At 40.8% G+C, this 27,184-nt stretch overlaps 1 protein-coding gene across 1 annotated transcript in view; it reads left to right on the top strand.

Annotated features, from left to right (window-relative positions):
- Nucleotides 1-26,926, top strand: part of LOC133101764 (antigen WC1.1-like) — a 37,059-nt gene extending 10,133 nt beyond the window's left edge. The window contains exons 2-14 of the mRNA XM_061206689.1: nucleotides 924-1,232; nucleotides 1,326-1,634; nucleotides 7,137-7,232; nucleotides 7,311-7,625; nucleotides 8,732-9,046; nucleotides 16,599-16,640; nucleotides 16,732-17,046; nucleotides 17,306-17,338; nucleotides 17,931-18,068; nucleotides 18,487-18,579; nucleotides 18,862-18,945; nucleotides 19,472-19,618; nucleotides 26,779-26,926. Coding sequence (XP_061062672.1) covers nucleotides 924-1,232; nucleotides 1,326-1,634; nucleotides 7,137-7,232; nucleotides 7,311-7,625; nucleotides 8,732-9,046; nucleotides 16,599-16,640; nucleotides 16,732-17,046; nucleotides 17,306-17,338; nucleotides 17,931-18,068; nucleotides 18,487-18,579; nucleotides 18,862-18,945; nucleotides 19,472-19,618; nucleotides 26,779-26,831 — 2,249 coding nt within the window. The 3' untranslated portion in view covers nucleotides 26,832-26,926. The remainder of the gene's footprint in view (nucleotides 1-923; nucleotides 1,233-1,325; nucleotides 1,635-7,136; nucleotides 7,233-7,310; nucleotides 7,626-8,731; nucleotides 9,047-16,598; nucleotides 16,641-16,731; nucleotides 17,047-17,305; nucleotides 17,339-17,930; nucleotides 18,069-18,486; nucleotides 18,580-18,861; nucleotides 18,946-19,471; nucleotides 19,619-26,778) is intronic.
- Nucleotides 26,927-27,184: the final 258 nt, after the last annotated feature.

Here is a 27,184-nt window from a genome sequence, read left to right as displayed (position 1 = left end):
CACCTCTTGCAGGAACTGTTTGGCAAACTCTGTCTTGTACACTTCCGCTCAGAACTCACTCTCTACCAGGTTCATTGACAAATCCTAAGTTTTCAGAGAAATGTCTAGGACCATCCCTTCTTCCTCCTGTGACTCTCTGAGCTTACTTAACATAACAGACTCATCTTTTTCCTCATTTAGGTCACCTAAGAATTTCTTGGAATTTTTTGCCATCAAAAATTGTCAGAAGAATAAAATTTGGTACCATAAAAGTGGATTAGTTATAATGTCTATATTTCTTCTCTTGAGCCATCATCCATCTACAGTTGGCATGCCCTCATGAATCCAGACTTTATGATTTTCTCTACCCCAAGTCACTTGAGGATTGGCTCGTGGGGGATAAAACTGATCAGACTATGAACCCCACAAGTCTCAGGAAAGCTTTATAAGTTTGTCTGGATGATAGGTCTCTGCTCTCTCATAGCCATTTCACTCTGGTTTGTTCTGTTCTTCATATCTCTATACTCAAGTTTGAGTGCCCACATATTATGCATTATTTCCTTGGGCTCTGGAAGTCCCAGGCTCCTAAAAGAGAAATTTACTTCTCCAACAAATGCTAAAATATATGTTCCTGGTATTCAGCCATTCCTGATGATCTGTCTTGGGCCCTGTAGTTTCCTGGCCCCTAGATAAAGAATTCACATTTCTAACCAATCTCAAAGTATTTGTTGCTGGGATTCAGTCATTCCTAACTGACCCTGCAAATACTTCTGGGTTTCTCTTCAGAAACTTGCTCATGAAAATGCAACTCTGACACTGTCAAATTCTCTCTCCATGTCCCACTCCTGGAAAAGAAAAGCTTTCACACCGTTGCCTGTTACATATTTTTTCCAATTGTCAAGCCAAGATCATGAACACTCACTGGCTTTGTTTGTTTCTTTTAGGATTTGTGCGTCTGGTTGGAGGGGATGGACCCTGCTCAGGGCGAGTAGAAGTGCATTCTGGAGAAGACTGGACCCCAGTGTCTGATGGGAACTTTACATTCCCCACGGCCCAGGTCATCTGTGCAGAGATGGGATGTGGCAAGGCTGTGTCTGTCCTGGGACACGTGCCCTTCAGAGCATTAAATGGCCGGGTCTGGGCTGAAGAGTTCAGGTGTGAGGGGGAGGAGCCTGAGCTCTGGTCCTGCCCCAGAGTGCCCTGTCCAGGGGGCACTTGTCACCACAGTGGAGCTGTTCAAGTTGTCTGCTCAGGTAAGATGCAGATCAGGACATTAACCTCCCTGCATACTCTGTTCAGGTCAGAAAAACATGAGATTTTGCTAAAATTCTGTCTTTTCCAACCAGCATACACAGAAGTCCGGCTCATGAAAAATGGCACCTCTCAGTGTGAGGGGCAAGTGGAGATGAATATTTCTGGAAGATGGAGAGCGCTCTGTGCTTCCCACTGGACTAGGGCCAATGCCAATGTTGTCTGTCGTCAGCTCGGCTGTGGAGTTGCCATCTCCATCCCAAAAGGAGCAGAAGGGGGTGATCAAATCTGGGAAGCCCGATTTCACTGCCTGGGGGCTGAGTCTTTCTTGTGGAATTGCCCTGTGACTGCCCTGGGTGTTCCTGACTGTACCCATGGAGACACGGCCTCTGTGATCTGCTCAGGTAAGAGAGAGGGAAGGGCTAACTGGTACTCAGGATGCTCCTTGAGTGAAACGTCCCCAAGAGCAGAGACTGAGGGAAAATTGACCTCAAAAGTTAGATATTGCATGGTGAAATATGGTTTTTGTCATTGTTCATTTTGCAGAGCAGGGCAAGAAGCATTAAGGGGAATAATATTTTTTTAAATAAACATAGGTATTTAAGTATAATCATAGAGAACAATGTATAAGCAGTAAGTATATACCTCAGTCAGCATTTTTCCCCACTGAACCATGTGAGAATTACTATACCCATCAGATTGCTTTACTAGGTATCTCAGCATGTATTTCTTAAGTGCAAAGACATTCATTCAAATTCAGGAAATTTTAATTTCACACAATATTATTAACTGTTTATTTGAAATACATCAGAACCTGAAGTTGTTTGCTTTTTATTTGGTTTTGTTGTTATAGTAGAAAAGTTTAATTACAAATTCAATATTTTTAATAAATCAGGATTATTCAGATTTTCTATTTGTTCTTGTGTCACTTCAACTGGTGATTTTCAAAGAATTTCTCCACTTTAGCTAAATGTTTAAAAGTCTTGGCAAAGGGGGAGTGACATCAGCATCATGGTGGTGTAAGATGTCCCTCCTTTTTGTCTCTCTTTTTAACAACTAATGATCAAAAGTGCCTCTGTGAAAGTTGTGGGATCCAATATCCTATACCAAGGGACCAGGAAGATGATCACCCACCTGGGCATCCAGTAATAGGCAGATAGACATTGGTACAGACTGCGAACCCAACAGGAGCTAGTGAACCTGTCCCAGCCCCCTGAGCCATGGTCAAGGAAAACCTGGAGAAAGTTGGCAAGTGCTGATTTGGTCAGACACTTACGAAAATTGTTAGAAGTCCAGGATTCCTGAGAGGAGATTTCAGTACTCTGTTGGAGCCACACACACACAAAAAAAGTTTGAATGATTGGAGAGGATTAAAGAATTTTGTTAGTGCTGCCCCTCACCCCAAGGTGACACAGCATAAATCTGAACTAGCCAGTGGTGCGTCTCCCATGGGGGAAAAGGAGAGCAGTGAGCTAGTGTCCACTCAGTACTGCTGGAGAAGCCAGTTTCTCTCCAGCAGCACCCAGAGTTCTGGGGCCAGACCTCCATGACTGCGGGGAGAGAGGAGATATGAAAGATCATTAAGAATGTCAAAGGGCATAAAAGGGATGCAATTCCTGCTGACTGTGCTCAGGGCTTCAGCAGGAAGCCCATCCATAATCCTCTGGGAGAATGTCACCCAAAGATCTCCCTCCCTGGGCCTGTGGGCACCTCCAATTCCCTGAGTACTAAACTCACACTTACTGCCACTCTCCTGACAGCTGCTTTTGTGTGTTCCCAAGTGTGGAGGTGAAAGCAAACTCCAGTAAATGGAGTGATCTCAAAAAAACAGACTAGGGTCTGTGGGCAAGGAGGTAACCACAGACTTGAGCTGTAGCACAACATGCTGCAAAACAGAAGAGTGGTTTCCAGCAGCCTGGTGAGTTGTAAGAACCAGAGGAGACATAAAAGCTTAAGATTTCTGCTGCAAGAAGGAGCAAGAAATGTGGAGCAAGTGAGTCTATACAAGGTCAGAGAAGAGTATATACCACCTGAATGTAATTAGTAAAGATTTGATGGGGGTGTCTGCTACATCTAAAGCAAAAGCAGCAATGCAAAATTGCGAGGAACTTGAAGAATCAAGGAAAGTAGTCATCACCAAAGGGTCAAAATAACCTTCCAAAACTGACAAAGACACATGTTGATGACATGGAATTTTGTGATCTAGCTTATAAAGGATCCAACATAGCTGTTCTGAGGAAACTGAATGAGATACAAGAAAACACAGAAAGACAATTCAATGAAATCAGGAAAACAATAGATGAACAAAATGAGAAATTTAACAAAGAGAAGTTATAAAAAGAACCAAACAGAAATTCTGCTGCTGAAGAATTTAATAAATGAAATGAAAAAAAATACAATAGAGAGCATCTCTAACAGAGTAGATCAAATTCAAGATAGATTCAGTGACTACTGGATCCAATCTTTGAAATAATCAGTCAGTGGAGAACCAAAGGAATAAGTAAAAAGGAACAAAGATATCCTATGCGATCTATGGGTCTCCAACTAACACACAAATATTAGAGTAATTAGGGTTCTATGAGAAGAGAGGGATATGCTGAGAGAAAGGTTATTTAAATGAATAATAGCTGTGGACTTTTCAAACTTGGGGAGAGGCTTGAAAATTCACATTGATGAAGCTAATAGATCACCTTATTATCTGGATGCAAAAAGACCTTCTCCCAGAAACACTATAATTAAACTGTAAAAATCAAAGACAAAGAAAGAATCATAAAAGTAGCAGAAAAAATATTGAATAAAATGGAATAACTAAATGATTATAATGTGCTGTTTAAAATTTGAAACTCTATTGGTAATATCCAGGACCAGCTTGTTCACATTGTTTAGGGTTGCAGATTGATGACTTACATATGGTTTGTCCATGTATGCAGATTGTCTTTCTAATGATCAATGAGGCATAAACCAAATATAAGTGATATTTCTTTACTAGCAAAAACTAGGGGAAAATTGGAAAAATTCCATTTATTATAGTATCAAGACTGTTAACTATGTAGGAAGAAACTAAACAAAATATTTAAAGGCCTTTACATTGTAAGTCACAGAACATCTAAAAAAAAAAAAATATATATATATATATATATACCATGTTAATGGATTAGAAAACTCAATAGAGTTGTCAATTCTCTTCACTTGATCTACACAATCAATCTAATCCTAATCAAAATCTCAGCAATATTTTTATAGAACTTTCTAAGCCAATTATAAATTATATATTTAAATGGAAAGGAACTGGAATGGACAAAACAATTTTGAAAAAGAAGGACAAAAATGGAAGTAACCTAACTTCAAGTTTCCTACAAAGTATCCAAAGCAACGTGGACATTGAATAAGGATAGATTAATAGATCAATGGAATGTAATAAAGTTCAGTAATAGATCCAAACCCATGTATAATAAGTTGATTTTCTACAAAGGCATAAAGATATTTCAAAGGGGAAAATATAATCTCTTCAAAAAATGATTGGCTAACTGAATATCTGCATGGGAAAAAAGTGAACCACAATCCTTACTTCACACCATAGGCCCCATTCCCCCCAACCTCACCCTGCAGAAAACCCCTCAATCCATCAAAATATCTCAAATAAATGATCAGTCTCATGTAAAATTTAATTATAAAACTTGAAGAAGAAAACTAAGAAAAATTATCATGACCCTGGAGTAGGCAAACATTTCCTAAGGCACATAAGGCATTAACCATTAAAAAAATGAGAAGTGATTTTCATCAAAATTAAAACATTTGCTTTTTGAAAGAAAACATTAAGCAAATGAAAAGGTACTCAACTGATAGGGAGAAATTAATTGCCATACGTATATCTAACAAAGGACTTGTATCCAGAATAAGAGAAGAATTTATAACAGAAAAATAAGAAAAGAAATACCCAGTTTAAACATGGGCAAAAGATTAAGAAAGACAGTTCCCCAAATATGATATACAAATGGCCAATAAGTAAATGAAAAGATACTCAATATCATTAGTTATTAAGGAAATTCAAATTGAAGTATAGGAGATATAAATTCACAAGCTAGAATGGCTAGAGTTAAAGAGACTGACAATTCCAAGTTTGGGGAAGGATATTGATTCACTAGAACCCTCATACACTGCTGATAATAATGTGAAAGAAGACAACTCTTCTGAAAAAATCAAGTTTTTAAAGGTAGACATACACTTACCATGTTACACAAAATTTCTGTTACGCAAGAGGAATGAAAAGATTTGTCCACAAAAACTTTAGGCAAGCAAAGTCATAGCATCTTTATTTAAAAGAGCAAGAAGTTATAAACCACTCCAATTTTCTTTAGCAAAAGAATGGAAAACAAATTATGGCATATTCATACACTGTAAGCCTTTAACAATAGAAAGAATAAACTACTCATAAATCCAACTACACAGATAAATCTCAAAGCATGCTGAGTGAAAGAAGCCATGTAAAAAAGGATTATATTTTATATGATTTTATTAAATTCTAGAAAAACACAACTCATCTATTGTTATAGAAGACAGATCCTGGGTCTGGGTTTGTGGGGCTTTTATTGGTTGCAAAAAGCATATAGGAACTTTTGGGGTAATCTTATATATTCTGAATTTTAATTGTGGTAGTGGATACACTGGCACAAACAATTGTCAAAACTTATGAAAACATACTCAAAATAAGTGTATTTTATTGCATGAAAATTATACCTCACTACAGATGGTTTACTATTTGTCTTTTGTTTTTAGCTTAATTCTACTTCAGTAAAACACCATATTTTTAATGATTTTAACCTTTTGAAAAATTTTGGATCTCATTTTTGTATAACATGATCAGCCTTGGTAAAAGGCCCATCAGCCCTCGGAATAAGGTGTGTTCTGTGGTTTTGAGATGCATGTTTGTTAAGCGATACCATTCAAATATTCAAAATATTTACTGACTGGTTTTGCTGGTTTGCTCTATCAGTTACTGAGGCTGATAGAAGTTGGTTTCTGGTTACTGCTGCTGCATAACAAATTATTTCAAAATATAGTCACTTAAAGCAACCTTTTTGGTTTGCATAACACAGATTACTGTGTATTTTTTCTCCAGCTCCCAATCACATTTTCCTCACTTGCTTTAAGTCCTCATTGACAGCATTGCCCAAGCCCATTAAGCTTCTGCTAATAAGCTCCTCCACCCCTTTTAGCTTCTGCCTCTTACTTTGTTCCAAAAGCAATGTCACATGTTTTAGGTGGCATCCCCAATTTGAGCCATTATGGATACAGATGCTATGTATATGCATATACAAGTCCTTTTGAAGACAAACACTTCATTTGTCTTCAGTAAATACTTAGTAATATGGTGAGTATAAGTGTTTGGTTACTATTGCTGCAGAACAAAATTTCCCTTAAAACTCCTTTTTATTTTTGCCTGTGATTTGCTGGAATTTGGGAAGTGCTCAGATTGGCAGTTCTGTCCTGGGGTCTCATCAGGTTGCAGTCAGATATCAGCTGGGGCTGAAGTCATCTGAGGATCCAACTGAGTTGGGGATCCAGGATGGTTCATGAACAAGCCTGGCAAGGTGGAAGTTCAGCTGGGTTGAACTGAGTGACCAGAGACCTGCACATGACAGTCTCTGCAGGACGAGAGTCTCAAGAGGGTAGACTTGCCTATGATTTCACAGGAGGCTGCAAGATTTTTCAGACCTAGTGCTGCAAGTCAAGCAGTGCTACATTTACTTCCTTCTCTTGCTTTCTTGGAACTCACGAAGGTCAGCAGATATTCAAAGGAAGGAGGCATAGACCTCACTTCTCAGTGGAGGTAACATCAAAGATTCTGTGGATATGTTGAAAAACCACCAACCCTACCAACCTTCTGATCATTACTGTTTCTGCAGGAAACCAGACCCAGGTGCTGCCCCAGTGCAACGACTCCGTGCCTGAACCAGCAGGCTCTGAAGCCCCAGAGGAGAGCGCTGCTGCCAACTGCTCAGGTGAGGGGTCCCACTAGACCAGAAGACCCTTCTCAGTCCCTGTGTCAATGCCCCATTGTCCCATTCCTCTCTCCTCAGACAGCAGACAGCTCCGCCTGGTGGCCGGGGGCGGTCGCTGCGCCGGGAGAGTGGAGATCTTTCACCAGGGCTCCTGGGGCACCGTCTGTGATGACGGCTGGGACCTGGACGATGCCCACGTGGTGTGCAGGCAGCTGGGCTGTGGAGAAGCCCTCAACGCCACGGTGTCGGCTCGCTTCGGGGCAGGATCAGGGCCCATCTGGCTGGACGACCTGAACTGCACAGGAAAGGAGTCCCACGTGTGGAGGTGCCCTTCCCGGGGCTGGGGGCGGCACGACTGCAGACACAAGGAGGATGCGGGGGTCATCTGCTCAGGTCTGCGCTGCACATTGTCCCCAGGCTGGAGGAGGGGGTGGGGACCCTGGAGGACGGGGATCTGAGCCCTGAGGAAGAGTTCCTGAAAGGGCCAGAGAAAGAATTTCCTCCCACGGAGCCTGTCCTTCCAGCAGACGTGAAGAAGAGGTTCTTTCACTTCCTCCTGCAGCTGCTGAGGTTCTGGTCCTTTCTTCTCAGCAATAGCTCCTGGCAGAGCTGTTTCTTACAGTTTCCACTTGAAAGCAGGGCTCACTCTTCCGTTACCTTTGGTAGTAAAATCTCGAGATCCTGTTGCTATTGTAATGAAACCACATATTGAGTAGTTAAAAAAACACGAATTTATTATTTTACAATTCTGTATGTTAGAAGTCTGACAAGGGTCTCAGAGGGCTAACATCCAGGTGTCCACAGGGCTGCATTCTTCCTGGAGGCTCTGGGGAGGATTCCTTTTCCCCAGCCTTTTCTAATTTCTAAAGGTGGCCTGCGTTCCTTGGCTTGGAGCTCCCTTATTCTTCAGACAACATTCCCTCTTCTGACCATTCTTCCATGTCTCATCTCCTTCTAACCAGTCAGGAAGAGTATTCCAGTTTTACGGATAGTGGGTCTTAGGATGTGATTAGATTGGATTTACTTTGTTAATTCATAATATTGCAGGTTAATCTCACCATCCCAAGGTCCTAGTCTTAATAATTTCTATAAAGTCCCTTTTGAAATATAAGGTATTCACAGGTTTCAGAGATTAGGATGTGGACGTCTCTGGGGTCCATTATTCTGTCTATCACTTCCATGTCCCTTTCACATACTGTCTTAGAGGTTTTTTCAGGAAGCAGGATTCAGCTCCCCCCCGCCCCCGCCCCCCCCCCACCCCCCTGCTGCAGGTGCCCAGGTTGGTCTTCCTCTCTGTTCATATCCACTACATCATTGTGGTAGAAATAGAAAGACAGACACAAATAGACAAAAAAGGAGAAAGATTTCAGTCTTGTCACCTGGTGGGTATTTCCTCAGCTGGGTCAGGGATGACTGTTCACTATTTCTGGGAAGAGAGGAAAACCCAGAGCACTGAGTGGGGTGCTTACTGTGTCCTGTTTCCTCCCTTTCAATTTTAGAGTTCCTGGCCCTCAGGATGGTGAGCGAGGACCAGGAGTGTGCTGGGTGGCTGGAAGTTTTCTACAACGGGACCTGGGGCAGTGTCTGCCGCAGCCCCATGGGAGACATCACCTTGTCCATCATCTGCAGTCAACTTGGCTGTGGGGACAGTGGAACTCTCAACTCTTCTGTTCCTCTTAGGGGAGGTTCTAGACCCCAGTGGGTAGATGAAATCTCCTGTCGGAAAACTGATACCTCTCTCTGGCAATGTCCTTCTGACCCTTGGAAATACAGTTCATGCTTTCCAAAGGAGGAAGCCTATATCTCATGTGCAGGTGACTTACTGTCTGTTTCTGTGTGTCTGTGCCAACCTTGTAGGTCGTTGTTAGTGAGATTTTGCACTTTCAGATCTAAGTGATGAGTTTAAACTGAGTCTACAAAATGAATTTTGGATCAAGATTATTTAATCTACATGTTCCAATATTGTTTCAAAGGAAAAAGTAAAGAAATCTGGGCTGACAGCAGTTTATGTGAAAAATACCACGGAGATTAGGTGCATGTGTTCCAAGTGCAAAAACAACTGGAAACCGTGTCACAGGGAGTCTATAATCAGGCTAATTAGCAGAAATGCCAGAGTAGATGCAGCCTAATTGTTGACCTCAGACTTTGAAGGACTTTCCCGTGGAAGAGGGAGGAGATTCACCAGAGCTGCTCCAGGGGGCAGGACACTGATGATGGATGGAGATTTCAGGGAGGCAGGTTTGGGTTCATCCTCAGTACAAGCAGCGTAGGGGAATCTCACCCCTGTGATGATACCCCAGGGAAAGAACAATACTACCAGGTCAAAGAACACTGGAGGCACAAAGGATGGCCAGCCCTCCTTCCCTTATGTCTCCTTTTGCCTGTCTCTGTGTCTCTTCCCTGAATCAGCCACAGTTGCTACTGCTGGACTTGTAGCATGCTTGGCACTAGGGAAATTGTGTCCTTTCCACTGGTTTGTTTTATGCCTAGAGAAAGACCAGTTCCTTTCTCTTTCATCTACATTACAAAGACATTACTTACTTACTGTAAACAGAGAAGACATTTAAAATGTAAAAAGATAAATGAATCACATCCCATGGCCTCTTGTCCACTCATATACTGATGTAAACAAGATTAATGGACTGATATATGCTATTTTTCACATTCCTCCATTATCATATATATATCCAAACACATATACCCATAAAAGAGTTTATGTTGATGGTGTATTGTTATTTATTTTTACAAGATTGGGATTCTATCATACACATTATCATTAAATTTGCTTTTTATCACTTAATAATATATCATGTATCCATGATAGCTCTAACTCTTTTGTAAAACAATGGCATAATATTTCATTAATGAGAGGTTGGTACTCCAGTTCATATTACCATTTGCCTGTTTACTGGTAGGTCAATTGTTTTAAATTTTTTTCCCCTTGACAAACAATTTTGTGGTAAGCATTTTGTACATGTACCTCTATATATTGCTGAGTTTATTACTTAGGATTACTCCCAATGTTGATATTATTAGATAAAAGGGTATATATATATATATATATATATATATATATATATATATATATAACACACACATATACATTCGTATGTACATAGATAATCACACACAAATTTTAATAGATATTGTCAAATTACTTTCTAGGACTAATTATTTCCAATTGTCTTCATATCTAGATAGAAAATGCCGGGATTTTTCAATAACTTGACTATTAAACTAAAGCCAAATCATAGAGAAACTCCAAGACCAATAAACTGTAAGAGCTCACAAGTCTCATCCTAAAACATTTGAAGTCTGAAATAAGGATGACAGTCGCTTTACTCCTGGTTCCTTTCAACTTCCTTCCTTCCCTGCATCCTTTCCTTACTTCCTTCTTTTGCAGTTTCACAGGATCTTCCCTTCATTCACCCTTTTTTTTTTCATTCCCCTTTGTTTCCCCCCCACTATTTCATACACACACACACACACACACACACACACACACACGCATGCACACACCATTCTGGTATACCCCAGATGATGTGCTAAGAGTTGCCTGAAATCCACAGCCGAGGGGGAGTGTGACAATAGATATTGCAAAGACAGAAGCTCACTCCCTTCCTTGCCTCTCTCCACGTCTTTTTCTGGTTCCTGTGGAAAGTTGAAGGGATATTAAACAATAAGACCTTATTTTGATGATAATTTTCTATGATCAAACACAATGGATTGAGAAGTAGTGAGGTCTCCAATCCTGAACATGAGCAACCACACAAAAGAGTTCCTTACATCATTTTTAGTGATGTCTTACTGCTTAGGGTAGGAGGTTTGATAGTATAATACAGAAAGGATATACCAATTCTGATATTTTATGACAAATACTGTGTATATGTCTGTTTTCTTGCATTGTTTTGAATCTATGTTTATTTTCTTTTTTTAAACATCTTTATTGGAGTATAATTGCTTTACAATGGTGTGTTAGTTTCTGCTTTATAATAAAGCAAATCAGCTATACATATACATATATCCCCATATCTCCTCCCTCTTGTGTCTCCCTCCCACCCTCCCTATCCCGCCCCTCTAGGTGGACACAAAGCATGGAGCTGATCTCCCTGTGCTATGCGGCTGCTTCCCACTAGCTATCTATTTTGGTAGTGTATATATGTCCATGCCACTCTCTCACTTCGTCCCAGCATACCCTTCCCCCTCCCCGTGTCCTCAAGTCCATTCTCTACGTCTGTGTCTTTATTCCTGTCCTGTACCTAGGTTCTTTAGAACCATTTCTTTTTTTTCTTTTTTTTAGATTCCATATATATGTGTTAGCATACGGTATTTGCTTTTCTCTTTCTGACTTACTTTACTCTGTATGACAGTCTCTAGATCCATCTACCTCACTATAAATAACACAATTTCATTTCTTTTTTTTGGCTGAGTAATATTCCATTGTATATATGTGCCACATCTTCTTTATCCATTCATCTGTCAATGGACACTTAGGTTGCTTCCATGTCCTGGCTATTGTAAGTAGAGCTGCAATGAACACTGTGGTACATGACTCTTTTTGAATTATGGTTTTCTCAGGGTATATGCCCGGTAGTGGGATTGCTGGGTCATATGGTAATTCTATTTTTAGTTTTTCAAGGAACCTCCATACTGTTCTCCATAGTGGCTGTATCAATTTACATTCCCACCAACAGTGCAAGAGGGTTCCCTTTTCTCCACACCCTCTCCAGAATTTGTTGTCTGTAGATTTTCTGATGATGCCCATTCAAGTGTGAGGTGATACCTCATTGTAGTTTTGATTTGCATTTCTTTAATGATTAGTGATGTTGACCATCCTTTCACGTGTTTGTTGGCAATCTGTATATCTTCTTTGGAGAAATGTCTATTTAGGTCTTCTGCCCATTTTTGGATTGGGTTGTCTGTTTTTTTGATATTGAGCTGCATGAGCTGCTTGTAAATTTTGGAGATTAATCCTTTGTCAGTTGCTTCATTTGCCAATATTTTCTCCCATTCTGAGGGTTGTCTTTTGGTCTTGTTTATGGTTTCCTTTGCTGTGCAAAAGCTTTTAAGTTTCATTAGGTCCCATTTGTTTATTTTTGCTTTTATTTCCATTTCTCTAGGAGGTGGGTCAAAAAGGAACTTGCTGTGATTTACGTCATAGAGTGTTCTACCTAAGTTTTCCTCTAAGAGTTTTATAGTGTCTGGCCTTACATTTAGGTCTTTAATCCATTTGGAGTTTATTTTTTTGTATAGTGTTAGGGAGTGTTCTAATTTCATTCTTTTACATGTAGCTGTCCAGTTTTCCCAGCACCACTTATTGAAGAGGCTGTTTTTTCTCCACTGTATATTCTTGCCTTCTTTCTCAAAGATAAGGTGACCATATGTGTGTGGGTTTATCTCTGGGCGTTCTGTCCTGTTCCATTGATCTATATTTCTGTTTTTGTGCCAGTACCATACTGTCTTGATTACTGTAGCTTTGTAGTACAGTCTGAAGTCAGGAAACCTGATTCCTCCAGCTCCGTTTTTCTTTCTCAAGATTGCTTTGGCTATTCAGGGTCTTTTGTGTTTCCATACAAATTGTGAAATTTTTTGTTCTAGTTCTGTGAAAAAAGCCATTGGTAGTTTGATAGGGATTGCACTGAATCTGTAGATTGCTTTGGGTAGTAGAGTCATTTTCACAATGTTGATTCTTCCAATCCAAGAACATGGTATATCTATCCATCTATTTGTATCATTTTTAATTTCTTTCATCAGTGTCTTACAGTTTTCTGCATAGTGGTCTTTTGTCTCCTTAGGTAGGTTTATTCCTAGGTATTTTATTCTTTTTGTTGCAATGGTAATGGGCATGTTTCCTTAATTTCTCTTTCAGAGTTTTCATCATTAGTGTATAAGAATGCAAGATTTCTGTGCCTTATTTTGTATCCTGCAACTTTACCAAATTCATTGATTAGCTCTAGTAGTTTTCTGGTAGTATCTTTAGGATTCTCTATGTATAGTATCATGTCATCTGCAGTGACAGTTTTACTTCTTCTTTTCCAATTTGGATTCCTCTTATTTCTTTTTCTTCTCTGATTGCTGTGGCTAAAACTTCCAAAACTATGTTGAATAATAGTGGTGAGAGTGAACAACCTTATCTTGTTCCTGATCTTAGAGGAAATGGTTTCAGTTTTTCACCATTGAGAATGATGTTGGCTGTGGGTTTGTCATATATGGCCTTTATTATGTTGCGGTAAGTTCCCTCTGTGCCTACTTTCTGGAGGGTTTTTATCATAAATAGGTGATGAATTTTGTCGAAAGCTTTTTCTGCATCTATTGAGATGATCATATGGTTTTTCTCCTTCAATTTGTTAATATGGTGTATCACATTGATTGATTTGTATATATTGAAGAATCCTTGCATTCCTGGGATAAACCCCACTTGATCATGGCATATGATCTTTTTAATGTGCTGTTGGATTCTGTTTGCTAGTGCTTTGTTGAGGATTTTTGCATCTATGTTCATCAGTGATATTGGCCTGTAGTTTTCTTTCTTTGTGACATCTTTGTCTGGTTTTGGTATCAGGGTGATGGTGGCCTTGTAGAATGAGTTTGGGAGTGTTCCTCCCTCTGCTATATTTTGGAAGAGTTTGAGAAGGATAGGTGTTAGCTCTTCTCTAAGTATTTGATAGAATTCACCTGTGAAGCCTTCTGGTCCTGGGCTATTGTTCTTTGGAAGATATTTAATCACAGTCTCAATTTCAGTGCTTGTGATTGGTCTGTTTTTATTTTCTACTTCTTCCTGGTTCAGTCTCAGAAGGTTGTGCTTTTCTAAGGATTTGTCCACTTCTTCCAGGTTGTGCATTTTATTGGCATATAGTTGCTTGTAGTAATCTCTCATGATCGTTTGTATTTCTGCAGTGTCAGTTGTTACTTCTCCTTTTTCATTTCTAATTCTATTGATTTGAGTCTTCTCCCTTTTTTTCTTGATGAGTCTGGCTAATGGTTTATCAATTTTTTTTATCTTCTCAAAGAACCAGCTTTTAGTTTTATTGATCATTGTATTGTGTCATTTCTTTTTCATTTATTTCTGATCTGATCTTTATGATTTCTTTCCTTCTGGTAACTTTGGGTTTTTTTGTTCTTCTTTCTCTAATTGCTTTAGGGGTAAGGTTAGGTTGTTTATTTGAGATGTTTCTTGTTTCTTGAGGTAGCATTGTATTGCTATAAACTTCCCTCTTAGAACTGCTTTTGCTGCATCCCATAGGTTTTGGGTCATCGTGTTTTGATTGTCATTTGTTTCCAGGTATCTTTTGCTTTCCTCTTTGATTTCTTCAGTGATCTCTTGGTTATTCAGTAATGTATTTTTTAGCCTCCATGTGTTTGTATTTTTTACAGATTTTTTCCTGTAATTGATATCTAGTCTCATAGCATTGTGGTCGGAAAAGATACTTGATACGATTTCAATTTTCTTAAATTTACCAAGGCTTGATTTGTGACCCAAGATATGATCTATCCTGGAGAATGTTCCATGAGCACTTGAGAAGAAAGTGTATTCTGTTGTTTTTGGATGGAATGTCCTATAAATATCAATTAAGTCCATCTTGTTTAATGTATCACTTAAAGCTTGTGTTTCCTTATTTATTTTCATTTTGGGTGATCTGTCCATTGGTGAAAGTGGGGTGTTAAAGTCCCCTACTATGATTGTGTTACTGTCAATTTCCCCTTTTATGGCTGTTAGCATTTGCCTTATGTATTGAGGTGCTCCTATGTTGGGTGCATATATATTTAAAATTGTTAGATCTTCTTCTTGGTTTGATCCCTTGATCATTACGTAGTGTCCTTCTTTGTCTCTTGTAATAATCTTTATTTTAAAGTCTATTTTGTCTGATATGAGAATTTACTCCAGCTTTCTTTTGATTTCCATTTGCATGGAATATCTTTTTCCATCCCCTCACTTTCAGTCTGTATGTGTCCCTATGGCTGAAGTGGGTGTCTTGTACACAGGATATGTATGGGTCTTTTCTTTGTATCCATTCAGCCCGACTATGTCCTTTGGTTGGAGCATTTAATCCATTTACATTTAAGGTAGTTATCAATATTTATGCTCCTATTACCATTTTCTTAATTGTTGTGGGTTTGTTATTGTAGGCCTTTTCCTTCTCTTGTGTTTGCTTCCTAGAGAAGTTCCTTTAACATTTGTTGTAAAGCTGGTTTGGTGGTGCTGAATTCTCTTAGCTTTTGCTTGTCTGTAAAGGTTTTAATTTCTCCATCAAATCTGAATGAGATCCTTGCTGGGTAGAGTAATCTTGGTTGTATGTTTTTCCCTTTTATCACTTTAAATATGTCCTGCCACTCCCTTCTGGCTTGGAGAGTTTCTGCTGAAAGATCAGCTGTTAACCTTCTGGGGATTCCCTTGTATGTTATTTGTTGCTTTTCCTTTGCTGCTTTTAATATTTTTTCTTTGTATTTAATTTTTGATAGTTTGATTAATATGTGTCTTGGCGTGTATGTCTATTTTCTTTGTCTTCAATACTTTTACGTGCTTTTTCTGGGGTTCTGTGTTTTTTTATCTCTGCGTCCTCTTAATATAGTTTTTCTCAGTATATTTATTTGTGTATCCTGGACACTTACTACCCAGCTGTTTTTCTACTTATCTATCTTTCCCTAAATTCTACTTGTTCTATTCCTTTAAAAAGATGTCATCTTCTTATAGTAATCTCTTTGCTTGTCCATATGTCATACTGAAAAATGGATAAGAAAAGTTTAGAATCTGTTATATAATTTCCTTTTAAAAAGTATAAATGTAATATTGAATACAAATTACTTCTGTGATTCTGGACTTATTATTTTTAAAATATCTCTTCTCTATTACCGTAAATCATTAATTTGTATATCCTTTATTGTTTTACTAATTAGCAAGAATTCAAAAAAATTGTATTTCATTGGGTTTTATTCATCTATTCATTCACTCATTAAATATCAAGCCCTTATCATAGTATTCAGAGAAAGTTCTCCATACATCCTTGTTGAATGAATGCATACAATGTGCAAGGCACTCTCTTAATAGCCAAAAAATGAGTAATATATGCAAGGTCTTTCCTCTAGTGGAGCTTTCATTCAGGAGTGTGTTTGTGCGTGTGTTTTTGTGTATTTGTAGATGTCTGTGTATGTATTTGTTGTGGGATGTGGAGAGTGATAAACACGTAAAAACGTAAAGTTATTTCAGCTGGTGATAAGATCCAGTGAATGCCTCATCCCATTAGATTATGAAGCATGTGTTTTCACTTGTCATTTGGACTGAGCCAAGGACCTTAGATAATTTTGTGTGGGGACAAGACCACCCCCAGCTGTCCCTGATTCAGCACTTCACATTGTTTGCTTCTGCAGGAAGGAGACCTAAGAGCTGTCCAACTGCTGCCCCCTGCACAGGTACGTCAGCCCCTCCCTCCTCCCCTGTGGCTCCCAGGGGCTCCTTCCTTCCCACCAGGGGCAGTAACAGGAGGGGCTGCTGTCTTTTCAGACAAAGAGAAGCTCCAGCTCAGGGGAGGAGACACCGTGTGCTCAGGGCGGGTGGAGGTCTGGCACAGCGGCTCCTGGGGCACAGTGTGTGATGACTCCTGGAGCCTGGCAGAGGCCGAGGTGGTGTGTCAGCAGCTGGGCTGTGGCCACGCCCTGGAAGCCGTGAGGGACGCAGCATTTGGCCCCGGAAATGGGAGCATCTGGCTGGATGAGGTGCGGTGCGGGGGCCGGGAGTCCTCCTTGTGGGACTGTGCTGCGGAGCCCTGGGGGCAGAACGACTGCAAGCACGAGGAGGATGCTGGAGTGAGGTGCTCGGGTCAGTGGAGGGGCTTGGGTTCCACGCTGGTTGAGCTGGGGCAGTGCTGGAGCAGTGGGCTGGGCTGGGGTGTGGTGGGGAATTTTTGTATTCAGAAAGCATCCAGGTACTGTAGCTATGATCTAGGAAGGGGGAGCTGGGAAGATTCAACACTGATGCTGTGGTGACTGAGGGGTGATTTCAGGGCTCAGGAGGGAGAAATGGGCTCCCATGCATTCTGGCCAATTCCTGTGCTCCAAACTCTTGTTTTTCTCTTTAGGTGGAAGAACAGCATTGCCCCCCACTACAGCAGGTACTGTGCTACAATCCCTGGGTAGGGGAGAATATTCAGAGTCTTGGGACCTGTCCTGTGGACTCTCTGGCAGAAGTAGCCAACTCAGGAGAGGAAAGATCCTGAGAAGCCACTGGCTGGTGGGGAGGAGCCAGAGCATTTTCCTCGGGAAACATCCCGTGCCTTGGTTCAGGGTGCCAGAAGTTTCTCATGCCCGAGGCCCAAGGGAGGCTGGTTCTTGCGTTGCAGAATCTAGCGTTTTCCTACCTGCCCTTGCGTGTTGCTCCTCATCAGCTAGGTGCCAGTCCCAGGACCTGTGTGATGCTCTGGTCTCATGAAGCCCAAGGGGAAGGGATGCAATTGTAAGCTGGGTACTCAGAGGCTGGGTCCTCAGCAGGGAAGCTCCCTAATAATCCCCAGCTCTCCCTTGGGCCACACTGGCTGGAGTGGTATTGAATTATCCCAGGGCAAGACCTAGGGGAGCCCAGTCATTGTCAATCCAGTTGTGTCTCAGGCTGGGACTTTACTGTCCAGTGCTCCCTGGAAATGTTGGCATAGGGAGTTTCTCTGTGCCCATGACCTTCTCCAAACCCTCTTGCCTTGTTATCCTTAGGGACCAGACCAGGCTCATATCCTATCCCTGGCATCTTCTCCCTGCCTGGGATCCTCTGCCTCATCTTGGGGGCCCTTCTCTTCCTGGTCCTCATCATCCTGGTGACTCAGCTGCTCAGATGGAGAGCAGAGCGCAGAGGTGGGCTGCAGGGGGTACTGGGTACCATGGAAAGCGTGTGGAGGCAGGAAATGGGGCCAGGTGTGAGGAGGGGAAACTTGGGCCAGGTCTTTGTTCTTTCCCCCTTTAGTCTGCAGAACTCCATCTGCTTCATGTTAAACTCTAAGGGCTGAATACACAGAGGTTCTTAGGACTGAGGTGTGAACACTCATAAGTCATGGCCTCTTCTGTGAGACCAGAAAGAGTTGGGGCTGAGCTGTGGATTCAGGGTCAGACAAAGGCAGAAGGTGCAGACATGGTACATGGGGTGGGAGACTCTACAGAAGTCCCGGCAGCCCTGAGGGTTTTTCCACATGTGAGCATCGGGGAAATGAAGGGTTAGCTTGGGGGTTCATGGTGTCTAGGGTGGCAATCTCTGACCTGCTGGTGGTTTTCTCAGCCGTATCCGGTTTTGAAGATGCTCTTGCTGAGGCCATGTACGAGGAGCTTGATTACCTTGTGACACCAAAGGAGGATCTTCTGGGCAGGCCAAGTGGGTATCTCTGCCTTGACCTCCTGGGACCTCTGGCTGTCAGACCCCACTGGCTGTGAGCCATCTTCTCAGCATCTGCAGACCCCACATCTGCCCCAGGCTCACAGAGGCAGTCCCTCCAAAGGCGGCAGGCTGGCCGCTCCAGAGCCCCTGTGAGGTCCCAGCCTCCCTCTAAACTGCAGAAGCCAAGCCTGTCCCTGCATTTCTTCTCAGCCTCACACAGGTCCCATGGGTGTGGGGAGGGTCATTCTGTTTGTTGTGTGATGTTCTTCTCCACATTAGGGTTCCTGTCAGATGACTCTTTGACCAAACTTTCATATGACGCTGTGGATGCTGAGGGCAATAGTGACTATAAGTCCACTCCAGGTAGTAGAGGTGGACCTGCCTCGGCTGGGTGTTGGGGGGAGGGAGAATTTCCCTTATAGAGACAAGGTGCAAAGGGAACAGTCTTCTTTTGACTGGGACTAGAGAGATCCCTTGAGTCCAGATGGGGCCCGTCCTCCCGCTTCCCTGGCTGTTCCGCAATGTCTCAGATTGGAGCTGGGCTCTCTGTGTCCAGAATCACACTCATTCAGTCACAACAGGCACACACTGTTTTAAAAATTAATATCTGGAAAGCATAATTTGTTGGACTATTTTAGTAACGCTCATTGGTATAAAGTTGCTTTGAGATATGAAGTTTTAAACAAGAAATATTGAGATTTTGAAAGTCATTGTTTTGGTTTATGGGCACATCAAAATGAAATATGGCCTTAGAAAAAATCTGTTGAAACAAGGAGTGACTGGTGCCTCTATTTTGCAGCTCAGAAACTTTGGGTCAGAAGGGATCTTAGGTATTTCCCAGGCCAACCCTTTTACTGTGGTTTTATCTGACCCCCTTTTCTGCCCTTAGAACCCCCAGAGCAGAGGACTGATGACGCTGGTGAGGGTTATGATGATGTTGAAGAGGTACCAGCGCCTGGGGCTCCTCCTGCCTCTCCGAGGAGTGAGGGGGAAGTGCCCCCAGAGAAGGAGAATGGGGTGACGGCCTCTCAGACAGGTGAGTGGGGTTAGCTGATCTCCTGTAATCTTTGGTCTCTGTCCTGGAAAGGGTGAATTTGAGCTCCTCAATGCCCATCCTTCCTGGAGATTCAAAATTTGGATGAGTTCATGTGTTTGATAGGATCACCACTAACATATGGCATCTTTAATGCTGTCAGACTACTTGGGAGGGAGGAATCACTCTATGTTCTTGGGGTGTATGTCTCCAAATTGTGCGACCGAAAAGTTTCACTTTATGAGTGATGTGCTTGCATTAGGTCTTACAGATTAGGGAATTTCCTGGCTGTCCAGTGGTTAGGACTCTGCTCTTTCACTGCTGGGGCCTGGGTTCAATCCCTGCAGGCGAACTAAGATCCTGCAAGTGGTGCAGTGCAGCCAAAAAAGAAAAAAAGGCTTGTAGATTAATTGAGCATATTTACTGAATCCAAAAATGGAACAACTGTTTTGATTACATCTTCATGCTGTCTCATACATGAAAGGTAGTTAGAGATTTCACAAAAGATATTGCAGTACTGGAATTTGTGAAGCATTTTGATAATTTAAGATACACTGTGGTTTTTTGAAACTAGAGGCCTGTAGCTTAGTTACACCCGCGCAGAACGGGTGATTACCACACCTACAACACCTTTTCCCCAAATCACCTTTCCCCAAGATCCCCATGCGCCCCGCAATTCCTACGCCTCAGACAGCCCTGCTGTGTTATTCTTTATCCCATAAATACCCCAGCCCTTTGTCTTCCGGGAGCCAGATTTGAGATTTGTTCTCCTGTCTTCTCTTTGGCTGCCTTGTGAATAAGCCCTGTCTTCGCTGCAAACCTCGGATGTCTCAGCGTTTTAGCTTGCTGTGTTTCTGACAAAGGGAACCTGGCTCAGATGAATCACCCAGCAAAGAAAAATCCAAGACACCAGTCAGACTTTTACCACAGTTGTCTATGCCATGTGGCTGACAGGGTCTTTGTGCTCCGACTGGGTGTCAGGTCTGAGCCTCTGAGGTGGGAGAGCCGAGTTCAGGGCATAGCTCCACCAGAGACCTTCCAGCCCCACATAATATCAATCGGCGAGCACTCTCCCAGAAATCTCCGTTCTCAACGCCAAGACCCAACTCCACCCAATGATCAGCAAGCTCCAGTGCTGGACACCCTATGCCAAACAACTAGCAAGACAGGAACACAACCTCACCCATTAGCAGAGAGGCTGCCTAAAATCATAATAAGGTCACAGACACCCCAAAACACACCACTGGACGAGGTCCTGCCCACCAGAAAGACAAGTTTGAGCCCCATCCACCAGAACACAGGCACCAGTCCCCTCCACCAGGAAGCCTACACAAGCCACTGAAGCAACCTTACCCAACCGGGGGTAGACACCAAAAACAACGGGAACTACGAACCTGCAGCCAGCAAAAAGGAGACCCCAAACACAGTAAGTTAAACAAAATGAGAAGACAGAGAAATATGCAGCAGATGAAGGAGCAAGGTAAAAACCCACCAGACCACCAGAAGATCAAGATGAAAAAAAAAAATTAATTACATGGGACTGAGTGAACTGATGAAGATGATTATAATTTTTGTGACTTTCTCTTTGAATAATAATAAAAACAAAACCCACCAGGCCAAACAAAAGAAGAGGAAATAGGCAGTCTACCTGAAAAAGAATTCAGAGTAATGATAGTAAGATGATCCAAAATTTTGGAAATAGAATGGAGAAAATACAAGAAATGATTAACAAGGACCTAGAAGAACTAAAGAGCAAACAAACAATGATGAACAACACAATAAATGAAATTAAAAATTCTCTAGAAAGAATCAATAGCAGAATAACTGAGGCAGAAGAACGGATAAGTGACCTGGAAAATAAAAGAGTGGAAATAACTACTGCAGAGCAGAATAAAGAAAAAAGAATGAAAAGAATTGAGGACAGTCTCAGAGACCTCTGGGAGAACATTAAACACACCAACATTTGAATTATAGGGGTCCCAGAAGAAGAAGAGAAAAAAAAAAGGTACTGAGAAAATATTTGAAGACATTATAGTTGAAAATTTCCCTAATATGGGAAAGGAGATAGTCAATCAAGTCCAGAAAGTGCAGAGAGTCCCATACAGGATAAATCCAAGGAGACACATGCCAAGACACATAATCCTCAAACTATCAAAAATTAAATACTAAGAAAAAATATTAAAAGCAGCAAGGGAAAAGCAACAAAAAACATACAAGGGAATCTTCAGAAGGGTAACAGCTTATCTTTCAGCAGAAACTCTGCAAGCCAGAAGGGAGTAGCAGGACATATTTAAAGTCATGAAAGGGAAAAACATACAACCAAGATTATTCTACCCAGCAAGGACCTCATTCAGATTCGACGGAGAAATTAAAACCTTTACAGACAAGCAAAAGCTAAGAGAATTCAGCACCACCAAACCAGCTAAAGGAACTTCTCTAGGCAGGAAACACAAGAGAAGGAAAAGACCTACAATAACAAACCCACAACAATTAAGAAAATGGTAATAGGAACATACATATCGATAATTACCTTAAATGTAAATGGATTAAATGCTCCATCCAAAAGACATAGACTGGCTGAATGGATACAAAAAGACCCATATATATGCTGTCTACAAGAGACACACTTCAGACCTAGGGACACATACAGACTGAAAGTGAGGGGATGGGAAAAGATATTCCATGCAAATGGAAATCAAAAGAAAGCTGGAGTAGCAATTCTCATATCAGACAAAATAGACTTTAAAATAAAGACTAATACAAGAGACAAAGAAGGACACTACATGATGATCAAGGGATCAATCCAAGAAGAAGATATAACAATTGTAAATATCTACGCACCCAACATTGGAGCACCTCAATACATAAGGCAAATGCTAACAGCCATAAAGGGGAAAATGACAGTAACACAACCATAGTAGGGGACTTTAACACCCCACTTTCACCAATGGACAAATCACCCAAAATGAAAATAAATAAGGAAACACAAGCTTTAAATGAAACATTAAACAAAATGGACTTAATAGATATTTATAGGACAATCCATCCAAAAACAACAGAATACACTTCTCAAGTGCTCATGGAACATTCTCCAGGATAGATCATATCTTGGGTCACAAATCAAGCCTTGGTAAATTTAAGAAAATTGAAATCGTATCAAGTATCTTTTCCGACCACAATGCTATGAGACTAGATATCAATTACAAGAAAAAAACTGTAAAAAATGCAAACACATAGAGGCTAAATAATATGCTACTAAATAACCAAGAGATCACTGAAGAAATTAAAGAGAAAATCAAAAAGTTCCTAGAAACAAATGATGATGAACACGACAGCCCAAAACCTATGGGATGCAGCAAAAGCAGTTCTTGAGGGAAGTTTACAGCAGTACAATCCTACCTCAAGAAACAAGGAAAATCTCAAATAAACAACCTAAACTTACACTTAAAGCAATTAGAGAAAGCAGAACAAAAAATCCCAAAGTTACCAGAAGGAAAGAAATCATAAAGATCAGATCAGAAATAAATGAAAAAGAAATGAGGGAAACAATAGCAAAGATCAATAAAACTAAAAGCTGGTTCTTTGAGAAGATAAACAAAATTGATGCACCATTAGCCAGACTCATCAAGAAAAAAAGGGAGAAGACTCAAATCAATAGAATTAGAAATGAAAAAGGAGAAGTAACAACTGACACTGCAGAAATACAAAGGATCATGAGAGATTACTACAAGCAACTATATGCCAATAAAATGGACAACCTGGAAGAAATGGACAAATTCTTAGAAAAGCACAACCTTCTGAGACTGAACCAGGAAGAAATAGAAAATATAAACAGACAAATCACAAGCACTGAAATTGAAACTGTGATTAAAAATCTTCCAACAAACAAAAGCCCAGGACCAGAGGCTTCACAGGCGAATTCTATCAAACATTTAGAGAAAAGCTAACACCTATCCTTCTCAAACTCTTCCAAAATATAGCAGAGGGAGGAACATTCCCAAACTCATTCTACGAGGCCACCATCACCCTGATACCAAAATCAGACAAAGATGTTACAAAAAAAGAAAACACCAGACCAATATCTCTCTTGAACATAGATGCAAAAATCCTCAACAAAATACTAGCAAACAGAATCCAGCAGTACATTAAAAGGATCATACACCATGATCAAATGGGGTTTATCTCAGGAATGCAAGAAATCTTCAATATACACAAATCAATCAATGTGATACACCATATTAACAAATTGAAGGATAAAAACCATATGATCATCTCAATAGATGCAGAACAAACTTTCAACAAAATTCAACACCCATTTATGATAAAAACTCTCCAGAAAGTAGACAGAAAAGGAACTTACCTCAACATAATAAAGGCCATATATGACAAACCCACAGCCAACATCATTCTCAATGGGGAAAAACTGAAACCATTTCCACTAATATCAGGAACAAGACAAGGTTGCCCACTCTCACCACTATTTTTCAACGTTGTTTTGGAAATTTTAGCCACAGCCATCAGAGAAGAAAAAGAAATAAAAGGAATCCAAATGGGAAAAGAATAAGTGAAGCTGTCACTGTTTGCAGATGACATGATACTATACATAGAGAATCCTAAAGATGCTACCAGAAAACTACTAGAGCTAATCAGTGAATTTGGTAATGTAGCAGGATGCAAAATTAATGCACAGAAGTCTCTTGCATTCCTATACACTGATGATGAAATCTGAGAGACAAATTCAGTAAACACTCTCATTTACCACTGCAACAAAAAGAATAAAATACCTAGGAATAAACCTACCTGAGGAGCCAGAAGTCCTGTATGCAGAAAACTATAAGACACTGATGAAAGAAAGTAAAGATGTTAGAAATAGATGGAGAGATATACCATGTTCTTGGATTGGAAGAATCAACATTGTGAAAATGACTATACTACTGAAAGTCATCTACAGATTCAATGCAATCCCTGTCAAATATCAATATCAATATCTACTTTCACAGAAGTAGAACAAAAATTTCACAGTTTGCATGGAAACACAAAAGACCCAGAATAGCCAAAGCAATCTTGGGAAAGAAAAATGGAGCTAGAGGAATCAGGATCCCAGACTTCAGACTATACTACAAAGCTACAGTAATCAAGACAGTATGGGACTAGCACAAAAACAGAAATACACATCAGTGAAACAGGATAGAAAGCCCAGCGATAAACCCACGGACATATGGTCACCTTATCTTTGATAAAGGAGGTAAGAATATAGAATGGAGATAAGACAGCCTCTTCAATAAGTGGTGCTGGGAAAACTGGACAGCTACATGTGAAAGAATGAAATTAGAACACTCCCTAAGGCCATACACAAAAATAAACTCAAAATGGATTAAACACCTAAATGTAAGGCCAGACACTATCAAACTCTTAGAGGAAAACATAGGCAGAACACTCTATGACATAAATCACAGCAAGATCCTTTTTGACCCAGCTCCTAGGGAAATGGAAATAAAAGCAAAAATAAACAAATGGGACCTAATGAAACTTAAAAGCTTTTGCACAGCAAAGGAAACCATAAACAAGACCAAAAGACAACCCTCAGAATGGGAGAAAATATTTGCATATGAAGCAACTGACAAAAGATTAATCTCCAAAATTTACAAGCAGCTCATGCAGCTCAATAACAAAAAAACAAACAACTCAATCCAAAAATGGGCAGAAGACCTAAATAGACATTTCTCCAAAGAAGATATACAGATTGCCAACAAACACATGAAAGAATGCTCAACATCATTAACCATTAAAGAAATGCAGATCAAAACTACAATGACATATCATCTCACACCAGTCAGAATGTCCATCATCAAAAAATCTAGAAACAATAAATGCTGGAGAGGGTGTGGAGAAAAGGGAACCCTCTTGCACTGTTGGTGGGAATGTAAATTGATACAGCCACTATGGAGAACGGTATGGAGGTTCCTTAAAAAACTAAAAATAGAACTACCATATGACCCAGCAATCCCACTACTGGGCATATACGCTGAGAAAACCATAATTCAAAAAGAGTCATGTACCAAAATGTTCATTGCAGCTCTATTTACAATAGCCAGGACATGGAAGCAACTGAAGTGTCCATTGACAGATGAATGGATAAAGAAGGTGTGGCACATATATACAATGGAATATTACTCAGCCATAAAAAGAAACGAAATTGAGTTATTTGTAGTGAGGTGGATGGAGTTAGAGTCTGTCATACAGAGTGAAGTAAGTCAGAAAGAGAAAAACAAATACAGTATGCTAACACATATATATGGAATCTAAGGAAAAAAAAAAAAAAGGTCATGAAGAACCTAGTGGCAAGACGGGAATAAAGACACAGACCTACTAGAGACTGGACTTGAGGATATGGGGAGGGGGAGGGGTAAGCCGTGACAAAGTGAGAGAGTGGCATGGACATATATACACTACCAAACGTAAAATAGATAGCTAGTGGGAAGCAGCCGCATAGCACAGGGAGATCAGCTCAGTGCTTTGTGACCACCTAGAGGGGTGGGATAGGGAGGGTGGGAGGGAGGGAGATGCAAGAGGGAAGAGATATGGGAACATATGTATATGTAAAACTGATTCACTTTGTTATAAAGCAGAAACTAACACGCCATTGTAAAGCAATTATACTCCAACAAAGATGTTAAAAAAAAAAGTTTGTATCTAATATGCTTTTCCTGATGTGTGTGGTTTTTTAAAAATTTATTTATTTATTTATTTGTGGCTGTGTTGGGTCTTCGTTTCCGTGCAAGGGCTTTCTCCAGTTGCGGCAAGCGGGGGCCACTCTTCATCGCCGTGCGCGGGTCTCTCACTATCGCGGCCTCTCTTGTGGAGGAGCACAGGCTCCAGACGCGCAGGCCCAGTAATTGTGGCTCACGGGCCCAGTTGCTCCGCGGCATGTGGGATCTTCCCAGGCCAGGGCTCGAACCCGTGTCCCCTGCATTGGCAGGCAGATTCTCAACCACTGCGTCACCAGGGAAGCCCCCTGATGTGTTTTATATTGTGCAGAAATGATCTCAATCTGATGCGCCAGGAGTGCTGTGTTTTCGCTTTGCCCCTGATTCTGATGCCTCTAGAGGGCTCTGTTTAGTCTGAGTCATGATCATAACCAGGCCCTAAATTTGCTGTTGCAGGTTTTTTTCATGTTCCTCCAGGAAAGAAGATCTGGGAAAGGAGAAACTCCTGACCGAAGAATATGAGCTTGGAAATGAGGATGCTGCATTTGGAAGCAGTGGAATTCCATTTGAAGAACAAATACATGTCTATTGAAACTCCTGTTACATTCTGGTCCAAACTTGAGGTTCAGAAAATATCACTGCTTGTGTCCATATAGGATAATGCTGACTTGTGTTCCTTTTTTATGTAAATTGTCCAATAATAAATACTTTGGTCCTTTCATATAAGTTCTTTGTTGTTGAGAAATTTTTGTGAACATCTAGACACTTTAACCCAAACTACTTTTACAGTATTCATCCCCTAGTCACTTTCATCCAGATATATATTTTCTTCTCCTGAGTGAAACCCTAGGTGAGAGACCTA

Source organism: Eubalaena glacialis, chromosome 11 (genome assembly GCF_028564815.1).
Source record: "Eubalaena glacialis isolate mEubGla1 chromosome 11, mEubGla1.1.hap2.+ XY, whole genome shotgun sequence".
Taxonomy (NCBI): domain Eukaryota; kingdom Metazoa; phylum Chordata; class Mammalia; order Artiodactyla; family Balaenidae; genus Eubalaena; species Eubalaena glacialis.
The sequence above is the reverse complement of the archived record's forward strand: the minus strand, read 5'-3'. Positions and strand labels throughout refer to the sequence as shown.